Source organism: Phaethon aethereus, assembly GCF_964289735.1.
Source record: "Phaethon aethereus genome assembly, chromosome: 11".
NCBI classification, from domain to species: Eukaryota; Metazoa; Chordata; class Aves; order Phaethontiformes; family Phaethontidae; genus Phaethon; species Phaethon aethereus.
Window position 1 is genome coordinate 9,061,757 of NC_138587.1, and position 12,558 is coordinate 9,074,314.

The 12,558-nt window shown below is 47.8% G+C and overlaps 1 protein-coding gene across 8 annotated transcripts in view; it reads left to right on the forward strand.

Annotated features, from left to right (window-relative positions):
- The window catches only part of CADPS (calcium dependent secretion activator), a gene marked incomplete at its 3' end in the record, with an annotated part of 218,948 nt that overhangs the window by 75,650 nt on the left and 130,740 nt on the right, over positions 1-12,558 (forward strand). For all 8 annotated transcript variants that reach the window (XM_082004650.1, XM_082004652.1, XM_082004653.1 and 5 more), the window contains exons 4-6: positions 5,261-5,341; positions 9,706-9,942; positions 11,957-12,078. In XM_082004650.1, coding sequence (XP_081860776.1) covers positions 5,261-5,341; positions 9,706-9,942; positions 11,957-12,078 — 440 coding nt within the window. The remainder of the gene's footprint in view (positions 1-5,260; positions 5,342-9,705; positions 9,943-11,956; positions 12,079-12,558) is intronic.

Genomic DNA, 12,558 nt, shown 5'->3' on the forward strand with positions numbered 1-12,558 from the left:
TGAGCTACAGAGCTCCCAGCATGTCAGAGGATGAGCGCCTTGAAAGTTTCTCTTTGAGGCTTTTGGCACCTAGAACCCTACATGACACAGTGACACAGGTATTTGGCTGTGTTAATTATTTTGGGAGCACTTAAGCCAGGCTTGGGAAGGACATGAGTGGGTCATGGCTTTTGTCTTAGTCTTCCACCCAGGGAAAATAATTCACGAAGTGGGGTTTTCAGCCCCCTCAGCTGCATGGTGGCATGCTGGACACAGGGACGGAGAAAATAAATGTCAGAGACTGCTGACAGTGCCCCCAGCCAAGGCAGTCCCTGCTCGCTAGCAGCCCGTCTGCGTCTGCCTTTGGCTCTGCAGGGGGGATCGCCCGTCCCCGGGTGCTGATGCTGCCACAGGGGAAAACCGGCACAGGCGGCGGCTGCGGATTTCATGGATACCTGGACTAAATACTTCATTTCCAGCAGGTGAAGACCCAGGTTTGTTTCCATTCCCAGTGCAGCGCAAAGCAGGTTGCTGCAGCTCAGCATTTGCATTGCCAGAGCGTTTAAAATGTGGTTTTCCAGAACCTCATTGCAAATGGCTTGTCCTCTGCAGGAGCGTGTGGCACAGGGGAGGATGGCTCACCACCGTCTCATAACCTTTCTCAAAGGGAACGGAAATACCTTCAGAGAGGCCCCCGTTATGCTTCAGGAACGGGGATGTCGTGACGCTCGCTGCCCTGGCTGGGAAGCGGGGACCGGCATTAGCAGTGACTGGCAGGGAGGGATGTTACATGGTCCCAGCGCCTTCCGGCTGGCGCTGATGGCAATTATACTGACAATACCTGTCACATCCGCCGCGCGTGGTGTAAATGCCAGGCTGATCGCTGAAGGTTGTATCTGTACGTTGCATCTTGTCATTATAAATCCTCATAGCTGGCAACGATGTTATTTCATTATAAACCCTCGTGTCTTACAACAACGTTATTTCCAACAGCACTGAGCTCAGACCGTGGTTATGAATCCCACGCCGTGTTTAACTCGCCTGTGTCTGTCGGAAGCGTGCCCCATCAACACGCGTTTGGTGGCATGGCTGGATCCGCTCCTCTCTTACCGACCAGCTGAGTTCTGCGTGCGGCACGTCACTTGTGCCGCCGGCATCGTTCCCAGGCTGGGTGGGTTAGCCCTGGCTGCAGCCCTCTCGCTGTGGCCAACGGCACGAGGGCTGTACCCTGCTCGGTCCCAGGGCTGGCGGGTTTGTCTGAGGATTGAAGCTGAGCAAAACGGCTTTGGGAATCACAAAGAAGGGAAGAGGAGGGCAGCCTGCCCTGCCCCAGCATGACGTTTGGAGCCAGGGCTGCGATCGTCATGGTTTGGCTTTGAGCTGTGAGAAACTGAACCTGGAGCATTAAATATCTAATGCTTTGACTCCAAAAACATGGGAATATAAGGTATCCCTTAATACCGTTCATGTCCTTGAGCTGCCTCTGGCATTTCCTGGGGTTAGTGGAGGTGAGCCTGGGCTCCTCGCTTTAAAAACTGCAAGGCTTAGGCTGGGCGATACCCAGGAGGTGTCCGACACACGACCAAACAGTTTAGGTGTGGATCTGGTGGGTGCTTATGTGTCTTACTGCAGGTCTTATGTCTTAATTCAGTTGCTTGGTTTGCCTCTTCCTCTGCCTTTCAAGGGTGTAGAGAGATTACCTTCCATCCCCCTGGGATAACATGAGGAAAAGTCTCGCAGTTAATTTGTTTCAGGCTTGTGGAAGCAAAGGGATTCTTCTGCAGGCAGGTGGCTGGTTTTTACTGGTGATTAAAACTGTCAAAATTGCACAATGAACATTTTAAACCTCTTTCATTTAGTACTGCCCATTAAAAATTATCCCTTATGAGCAGCTTATATGTAAAAAAACCTGTCTTTTGTAAGATCTTTTTTCTGCAGTTGAATGGCACCTGTGGCTAAAGTAGGCACATACCTGCAATGCCTTCAGCGGCGGGCTGGCTGTGATGCTGGAAAATTTTGGGGCCCACTCAGAATCTGATCTACGTTATTTTATTTTTATTGTATTGTTTTACTTTAACGACTGTTACACCAATGTAGATAATCTCTGCAGGGCAAGCAGACTAATGTCATATGCGGGTAGATGTATGAAAACATCTAATTTACCAGCAGGCAGTTGGGTAATGATCAGTTCAGAATTGCAAATTATGTACGTCATATATTTGTGGCATGCTGCTGAAGAAAAGCCCAGTGCATATGCCAAATGTTATATATATTGAAATTTATAATACTTTTCACATTTAATTGACTGGGGCAACCTTATGATTTATAACTTTGCTTTATTCATAGCACACCCATAACATAGTCATAATGCAGAACGAAACTAATTCAGTTTCTTCTTGACTTTGTAAATCATTTATATATTTGGCTGTCAAGTATTGGAATATAAAGTGGGCATGCATACGGCTGAAAATAAATAGCTGATTCTCTAGTTAAAAAATTGAGTTTTAATGATATTAGGGTCTGTGTTGCCTTACTTGGACATTTGGTCTTGCTTAGATAGCATGCCTTACATTTCCCCTTGCCTTATTTCACAAGCAAAGTATATTTTATGGGCACCAGATTACTCTCTTAATGGCTCTATATAGTGTTATGACTGTGTAAAAGGTACTCGTCTTGCTTTGATGGAAGCAGGAGCCCTTCCCAGGCTCAGGAGCAGTAAGTGGCTGAGCTGTTGGCCCTGCTACTCTTGGTCACGAGAGGTCTACTTGAATGTGCCAGGAGGCCGGGCAGGGGCTGTGGGCAGGGGCTGCCTCATTAGTGCCCTTCTGTAGATAACAAGAAAATGTTCTGTTTTCAGTGATTGCTTTCCCAAAGATCAGGTTTTGCCATGGAGCTATCATGCAGAGTCTTTGAAAATACAGCCTGGGAAGATTTTTTTGTTTTCTTTAAATACCATGTTACCTGGCTTGGCATCACTAATTAACCTTGGGAAGCACAGCAGCATATAGCCCTGAAAAGGAGCACCTCACCCACTCGACCATGACCAAGGAGACTGCTGAAGGTGCTTGTTGCCTCCTAAGAAAAATAATCTTCTGCAGTCAGATCCTTCCTTGACATGGTTTTTGACACCTGTAGCATCGCTGGAAAACATCTGCAAAATCAAGATAGTGCAGGGAGTGTAAGGCAGTTTGCTGGCTCATTATCATACCGCAAAAACAGCGCTCCTCCAGAGCAGCATCCTTGGTTTCCAAATTTAGCACGTGAGTTATTTTGGGTAGCATGTGATTAACCTCAATTACTGTATCTTGGATGGAATTCAGATAATGCCCCTTTTTTCCGAGTTGCACAAAAAGAGAAATCTGGAACTGTACAGTTCCTACCCTTAAGAAAGCAGCTCTGAGCGGAGGTCGGTTGTGTGATGCATTTGCTCATGGAGAAATTAATGGGGGCAACTGATCCCGAAAGGCGTTGGTGGTTCATGCCTCTGTACTGTTTTTGGGATCAGGAATATGAAGATGAAGGCAGCAGGTTATGTGGTGCAGCTGGTGTGACTGAAGCCCAGGTGGCCAGCAGAGATCGCTGAAGCTTCAGTGGATTTGGATCATGGTCAGGACAGTTTGTAGTTTTCCTGCTTGAATTAAATCAGTAACAAAGGCTTTCAAATATTAATCAAAAATATACTTTCCCTCGATCTCAGCCATTACGAGTGTCGGCTCTCTGGAAAATCATCAGTGGTGAAGCAATATACAAGTACACGCCTGCACGTGTGCAGATCTACGCGCGTGCGAGAGAGGGGCGATGCGGGATGCACAGGCGGGTGGCCGAGAAGCTGCTGTGGAAAGCGGTGGATCTGGGGGGAAAGCGGCGTATTTCAGCCCATCCAGGGAGCACTAATGGACGATGTTCGTCAGGCTGAGAATCGAAACTTTCGTCGTCGCTGTAGCTGTAATGTTCCAAAACGCACTGCACCAGCTGAGCCTTTCTTCTCTCGAGCAGTTTGTCTCCGGAGGAGAATAAAACCCAGGGAGGTGGTTAGGGCAACACCAAGCCAGCGTACAAAACTCAGTTTTGTGTAGCAGTCGATGGGAGAGCTGACCTATGGCAGCTTGTGGCAATTGTATTTGCTGGTAGCCAGAAGGGGCCGATACTTTGAAAATGAAGGTGGCATTTAGATGGAGGAGCCAGCCATCCTGGCTGAAGTCATGTTTGCTCGAGGAGGTGAACCAAAACCATGAGGTTTTGCACCAGGCTGAGCTTGGGTTTGTGCCTCATGGGTGGAGCGGTGCTGTGACCACCCCACTGCCGCATGTTTCTAGCCTTGTGCCAAAATGACCCCAGAGGAGACTAAAGAGTGGTTAGAGTCTGGAAAGCAGCTATAAAATTGCCAACTCATTACAGCAGCTATCAACTTCTTTGGGGGCTAGTTTGATTTTGTGCTTTTTTGTTGTTCTGTAATTTATGTCTGTGTATGCCCACTAAAAATAACAGATCTGCCTCGAGTCCTACCAACAGGAAACTGTTTGCAGCAGTCACCGTGCCTCTTCCATGTGTGCTGTAATGGCTTGCTTTAAGCGGCAGAAACAATATTTTACCCTCAGAAGACGTTTCAGGGGCAGGCAGACGCTGAACACTGAACCACACGGTTGTGGGCAGTGTGTTGAAAAAAAAATAAATTTCTGCTTGAAGGCCACAAGAAAAGCAATTGCACCAATTCGGTGGTAGCACAGGGATGCAGCCATATGGGGGGAAAAAGGAAAGAAAATAGGCAAATGCTACTGCTGTGCATTTCTGCAGAGCTGCCTTCTGTCTTTTTCTGGGTGGCAAGCAGGGGCAGGGGTGTTTGGTTTGGTGATCTGGAGCTGCTGTGTGTCCTGCCCCAGCACAGGGGTCTATGGCTTCTCAAGCACCAGCGAAGCGATAGCCTTCTGGAGGGCACCCCGCTTTTGAGGGGTTCATGTAGTCACTGTGAAGGCTTGCTGCCAGACTGGCTTACAGGGCAAAGTGGGTGTAAGACAGCGGGGCGAGGATGCTCAGCCCCAGGAGGCAGCCGGGCAGGCATCAAAACAGTGTCTGCGCAGTTCCCTGGTTGTGTCTGTCTCCGGTTGGTGAACATTGTGTGCGTCCTTTGCGGGGGGCTCTGTCCCAGAGCCCGTCACCAGTCCCTCTGCGCTATACTTAATTGATAATGTAATACAGATGGTCAGCCTGAAGAACTGAACTGCTTGCAAAGGTGCTGCATTGGTTAAATTTCCACCTTGATTTGCTTTTTGTTTTTACACAGCTGGACAACCCAGATGAACAAGCAGCACAGATCAGACGTGAGTTAGATGGACGTCTTCAAATGGCAGAGCAAATTGCCAAGGTAAAAAAAAAAAAAGTCTTCTGTATTAACAAGCCCTTCGTATAGAAGCACCTAAGTAGTTTGATGCAGCCCCCAGGTCCTGTCCTTCCCTCACAGGTTTCTTATTACTATTTCACCAATAATCACCGGTTAAAAATTAGCAGGTTTTTAACTACAACCCAAACAACAAGTGCTAATGAAGCTGTTGTGATGTGCACTTCTTGGGATGTCTTTATGAGCTGGGAGCGTTTAGGTTCCTGCAAAATCCCTTATGAATCCTCAGTGGTGAAGAAGAAATTGTCCTAAGTGCTCCACTGCAAGTGCACGTCTGAACCTTCTTTGTCAAACTTACATGCTAGGCAATGAAGTGGGTGATGGCATGTAAAAAGGAGCCAGGAGTTGCCCTAACAGGGTTTGTGTCATTTGCTGGGCTGCTGGGAGCCACCGTTCCCTGCCCGTAGGTAGATGCTGCCCCAGTAAAGGTACTTCAGATGTGCTGTCCCAAGCATGTTTGCACATCAGCAGTCAGGCTAGCATTGCGCCACGTTGACATCGCTGCCATCAGTAGCAGCAGACACGGGACCTCAAAACAGTTTTCATAACTAAGCACTGGGCTGAACTCCCCAGAGACCCTTTTGTAAGGAGACATCTCCTTAGGAGCAAATCACACCCTCACACAGTGCAGATTTACGTGGCCTCTGATGGACCATAGATGGAGAGAAACCCTGGATCCTGTTGACATCAGGATGGCCGAGGTTTTATCCTTGCCTCTAATCAGATGCTCTGAGCCACCGATAAAGCCCTAATGGAGCTGAAGTCATTGGGAATGATCTATCTGGCTGTTCTTGATAATCAAGAAACCATTACTAGAAGGAAAAGAAAAAGGTCTAGTCAGAGAGACGTAGCTCAGGCTAGGGACATGCCTTTCAGCAGCACTGAGCTGTGCCAAATGGTGGGGTTTTATGAGAAAGGTAATATCAGAGCTATTTGCTCTGATCACAGATCTGACCACACTGAGATCCCGGAGTGCGAAAAGCAGAGCACGTTCATTTATGGTCAGGCGTTAGCAAGGATGCCGGTAGCGCCTGCGCAGTTCCTGCTCAGTAACGCTTCTGTTAAACAGCTCCTGCTGTTGCGTCTTTGGGGAAGTAGATTCTGTTTTTTCCCCACTTTACTGATAAATATAGTAAGGTGGCCAAGGACCACATGGCCAAACGATGGTGCAGGAAAGCAGCAAACCAACTGCAGCTCCTTTGTTCAGTATTTGGCCTGTTGCCATTTTATTGTCAAGAAAACCTACGGTATTTTTTATTTGCAACAAAATGTAAGCCCCTGTGCAGAGCACTGCTGCTCCGGTTCTGAGATGGGTAGCGGGGCACTGGGTGCCAGCATGAGATTGCCTGGTTTCGTCGTTTCATTTTCTCCTTATGGCATGAGGGACAACGATATGCATGGTTCAGTAGCAGCCAACAGAGGCTGCAGCTTTGTGAATTATTTTTTGCAAATGAGAATTTCCCATTTCCATTCCTCCCCCAAGGATGCTGAAAACAAACCTTGTCGCTGCTGGCCCTGCGAGAGACGTCAGGGGGAAGGCCTCAACACAACCTGACACTTCCCCATGCAGAATTCAACCTTCTAAATACAGCTGTGCAGCTTGGAGGGCAGTTTAGAGTAAAAGGGACTTACCTGTGATCCAGTTGGCAGATACTGATATTTAATCTCCTTCACGTTACTGCTGCAGGCCTTCTCTCCAGAATGTCAGATCCCACCACCACCTGCCTACGAGAAACCTTTCTCTTTCAGACCCATGAATACCATCTTTTGGAGGCATCCAGATGACCTTTTGAATCCTTCTCTGTATCCTCCTTTCTGGGCAAGGCTACTTCCCTGTAGCATAGGGCAGGTTTACAATTCAGCTCAATGAAAGGATAGCATTTCCAATTTTATCTCCAATTTGCAGCTTTTAATGCAGATTTGCTGCACAGGGAAACTCTGCTGTGCTCGTGAAACCAGCCCTGAGGTGGCTGTCTTGGAGATTCTGTGCTAAGGGCAAATTAATGCCTCATTAATAAATTAAGAAATTCACGCTAGGACATTTGTACTTCAGAGGCAATGAAGGCTGTGGGGTCTAACGGGACCTGGGATCGCAGTGTTGCAGAACTGGTAGCTCTGCAAACCCTCATCTGACCTGTTGTGTGACGTTGAGCAAGACACCGTGCACACCAGCTTTCCTCAGTGACCAGTTCTTGCATCTGGAAACCAGGGCACAGCTCTGGGTCTTTTTACCTCCTCATGTGCCCAGGAGAACGCAGCTCTGCCCAGCACCAGTGCAGCATCGGGCAGAGTCCCCCACCGAGCCTGACTCCATCGAAGCCCATAAGCCCAGCCTTGGAGCCAGCCAGCTTTAGGATCACGCTCAAAGTCAAGCAGATGTTTTAAAGCTGAATCTGGACAGGCTTTTCACTCTGCGTGTTGTACTTTTCCAGCAGCTAAATGAGAGCAGCATTACAGCTGAGAGCTTAGTGACGCCAAGGCAGAGGTATATTTTTCTCTGCAGTAGCAAGTGCTCTGCTGTCCTGTGGTGCCTTTCCCCCCACCCAGTCACCTGGCCTCAACAGCAAGGAGGAGCACATGTAGGAGCAACTAAATTAGACCTTGGGGTGACACCAGATCCATATGTCCATCTGGGGCTGGACCCTTTCCACTTCAGCCTGCTGGACTGGTCATGCCTCGCAGTCCCTTAACGCTGCTTGTCTCCAGACTTGTCCTCATTTCTGGTCCTCTCCCTGCTCCCAATACCTATGGAGGTGACTAGCATCCTTTCTTGCTGTTGTCTGCAGCCCTTGATTGTGTCTGCCTCCAGACTTCCCCCAGCTCTATCTCCAAGTCTGATGGGTAACTCAGGACCACAGCTGCATCTCTGCATTTCCATCATCAGACCCAGTCCCAGTTAAACTGTTGTGCGTCACTTCAGACTACCTGGTTTTAGCCTATGAGAAGTTGCTGCTGGCACACAGTGAAATGTCTCAGTCCTTGCTGCATTTCTGAAGGGGTTTGTGGGGGCAGTGCCAAAATTGCAGTCACTGGAGAGATGGATAGCAGCAGGGTGAAAAAGCAATAATGTTTGAACATCATTGCTTCAGCAATAGTTCTCAAAATCTACAAAACAGTTGGATTTTTTTTCCTAGGGATGGCTTGCAACTTATATAATGCATAAACAATAAACCAGACTGATTGGGTAGTTTATCTTAAGCCAGGTCTAATTTACATGAGGGAATTGCTTCCCAAGATTGAGACTGGAAACAGAAGACTATATTTTAACTGCTTGGTGCGAGTGCTGCTGTGAGCTTGTAGTGGGTAAGCTATTGAGGACTGATGCAAAAACTAGTGCGGTGGAGTACTTTTTCAGCAGCCTGATGACAGTCTTCCAGAAGAAACATGACCTTGTTTTCTTTTCCAGCATACATTTTACAAACTGCTTTTTACAATATTATGAATTGTGATTACGACACTTTGCACATCAGCCTCAAGTTCTCTGGCTGCAGATGCTGCCTTGCTGTCATATGCCTTGCGCAGTCTCTCGTAACCCACTGAGAGACGTCCAAAGCCCGAGCAGATTCGGGGCATGGGCAGAGTTGTCAGAAGATGTAGGGCTCAGACCAGTGATCCTAACAGAGTTGGAGCATGGGCAGCAGTTCAAAGCTGAGAACACACGCTGGGGAACATCACGTTTTGCTCTCACTGTCACCTTTGGTTTTAATGTTTAAATGTCCTAATGTTTAAATTACAACAAGCAGCACTGGAGGGTCTCACCGTGAAAGGTTGTCTTGTTGGAGGGTGACACGGGCCCTGGCAAGTAGTGGAAAGGCTGTTTTACCCCTTCTTCCAATTGGCACCACAAAGTCCTGCCCGCGCATTGCTGATTTTGCCTCCTTGGGCTCCTTTCACACCTAGAAAAGTAACGGAGAAGTGTTTTAAAAAGAACCAGCACATTTGGGAGACTGGAAAACAAGTTCCTAACTGTCAGCATCCTTTGAATCATTAGTAAATTGCTGCCAATCACAAAGTTCAGCTGAGATCTAGCCTGGAGTGTTTGTCATTGTGAATACATATATATGAAGGCGGCCATTTGCAGTTAAAATGAATGAATGAAATGCAAGTGCATGCAAGTAAACCTGGATAAGTACCAAGTAGTAATTCTATGGGAAGTTAACAATAACGTTTCTTCATTACACAAGGGGAAGCTGTAATTTGTCATCTGGTTTGTGGGAGTTCCCCGCTCGCAAACTTCTCTGCAGATGCTCCTGGGCGGATTCTCCCAGTGCAACAAGTGGTTGCTGGTTGTCACCACAATTCATTCTGTTGTTTTTGTTTCCAAATCCAAGGAGCGCAAGTTTCCGAAGTTTGTGTCCAAAGAAATGGAAAACATGTACATTGAGGAGCTGAAGTCGTCTGTCAATCTCCTGATGGCAAACTTGGAGAGCATGCCTGTGTCTAAAGGAGGCTCCGAGTTCAAGCTGCAGAAGCTGAAACGTAGTCACAACACCTCAATAATTGACATGGGAGAAGAAAATGAGAACCAGCTCTCCAAGTCAGATGTCGTGTTGTCGTTCTCCTTGGAGGTAAGCTTCACGCACATGGCAGTGTGCAGAGTGTGTGGGGATAAAAATCCCAGCAGCTGACTTCTGCTCAGTTCAAGCTTAAGTTAGGTGGAGAGAGGTCAGCAGAAATCACTTTCTGATCTCCATGAGGAACAGCTCTTCTCTGAATTACCAGAATCTTTGCCTGTGGTCGAAGCCTGTGTCCTTTCTGGTGTCTCACCACCTTGTTGGAACAACCTGTATGAGATAAACCATCTGGCATTTCCTGCTGATATATGTCATGTGGCTCAGAAATCTCCATCATTAAGTGACCTCTTTGTGCAGCTGGTTACTGAATGTACCCCACTAACCCTGAGCCTGTGTCGTCCCTGAAACCAGTACAATAATGCAACACCATAAACGTCACTCTGTTTAACTATTGCTGGTTAGAGGTGTCACTGTATTTCCCTGGAAGCCTTGCTTCCTCTTTGGAGAATTGTTAAAACTTGCTGGGGTTTGAATGCACCCAGCAGATTGGCTCGCAGTTTGTGTGGAAATACTGTGCTTTGCCGGCTTGCTCTTTGCTTTGTGTGGAGCACTGACTTTCTGCTCAGCGTTCTGTCGAGCAGTTTGTCTGTACAGCCCAGGGGAAGGCAGGGTGCTGCAGGGACCGCGGTTCTCCCCGATACAGGCTGTCTCAGTCCTGGAAGCAGCATTGCTGCAGTAGCTGTTTTCAGCCAACTTAATTGTTTTGTGCAAACATATTTGTGGTCTAGGCAAGACTTTTATTCCAAGGAGTCATCAGCAGACCCATACAGAATTGTGTCAATGGGTGGGATTATGTTATGTTGTCAAAACAACTACCAGGATGGGGTCAAAAATGTAGGATGCAGAATAATCAGGAAATTCTACTTTTGTGTAGTTTCCTGTTTATTTATCTTCCTAAGGGGTCTCTTGTTATATATATCATGCCAATGCACAACTTAATGATGCTGGCTGTCCAGTCTCAGAGTTTAACTCATTAGACATCTGAAACCACCTCAATAACATTCAGTTCCATCTTATTTAACAATAAGGCTATGAACCCAGAGACGGTGCCTTCAACGGCAGCATCAATAAAACCTGACTTCTAAGCATTCCCATACGGAGGAGCAGGGAACTGTCGCAAAGCAGTAGACCTCTCTGTTGGAAGAGCATGTGCAGCATGTATAGCCGTGCATAAAGGGACTCACCCTTACAACGGGGTGTCTCAAATGCTTTGCTCCAGCTGAACCCCATCCAGTGGGAAGCAGATGCTCGGTGAAGCGCTGACTTCAGGAGCTGACAGGTCTGTGCACTGCCCTGTGCATGAAACTCTTGCTGCGAGAGAGCTTTTGCCAAAAATGTGTGCTCATCAGAGGGTCTGCGGTGCTCTGTGTGCCAGGGAAGGGATCCTCAGTGCAAGGACAGATCAGAAGACATGAGGAGAGGAATTTTAAACCCCTGTGTATATACTTCATAGGTAGCTGTAATAAAACACAAACAGAACCTCCCACAGTGTTTCTTGTAGAAATGTTTAAGATACATGTTTAATAGGATTAATCACCTTAAAGAAAAAAATCTGATCTAGTGAAAGATGTCCCTGCCCACGGCAGACTAGATGATCTTCAAAGGTCAAACCCAAACCATTCTATGATTAATCTTGAAAACAGGCTTTTGGCACAAGCTGAGTAGCTCTGTGCTTTTTTCTGGATTTCACAAATTAAAGCACTTTTAGGTGGGGCAGGAATGTGTCTGTGAGGCCCATCTCCTGAAGCTTGGTACAGCCCTGGGCACCCAAAGCTTTCAACAAGCCCATGTGCAGTCAGAGGGGGACCTCCCTGTCTCCATACAGACCTCTCTGGCTGCCGTGGTCCCTGCGCAGCCTGGGCAGGGCCGCTGTCCCTACCCACTTGCCACCATGAACATCCAGCAGCACGTGGAGGACCCCAGCATTAGCTGACCCCATGGCTTCAGCAGCCAGAGCGAGATCTGAAGGAGGCTGCTCCTCTTACACTCCTCTTTCTTTGCCCCACAGGTTGTCATCATGGAGGTGCAGGGTCTGAAGTCGCTGGCCCCCAACCGCATTGTGTACTGCACCATGGAAGTTGAAGGTGGGGAGAAACTGCAGACTGACCAGGCTGAAGCCTCAAAGCCAACGTAAGTCTTGCTTTGCTTTTGTCTGTCTGCACCACGCTCTCCTCTGCGCCTCTCTGCGCTGCTGAGCCTCTGGATAGCTGTGGCTCCTGCGTGGTGAGGCCAGAGGGGACTCTGAGAAGCAGAGCAGAAACGTGGCCTTCCACGTATGCAGAGCATCGTCCTGCAACTAAGAATGGCACATAAGCCCCGATTGAGGAAAAAAAGTGTTAATGACAGGCTTACGTCTCTTGTAGCCATAGAGACATAAATTTGTGCCTGTACGTAAGTACTTTGCTAAATAGGGATGGAGTTAAGCATGTGCTTAGATAAATACTTGTCTGAGTGGCCATCTGAACTGGTGCCATCAGGTGTGGGTACATAATCTTGTCCTCACTGTCAGGGTTTCAGTGGTGCTAAATAAAAGGGGAACAGCTGGTAGGGACACACTCTGGCAGCCACAGCCAGAGGTGGTAGAGAGGAGCTGGGGAAAGCTTCAAGTCA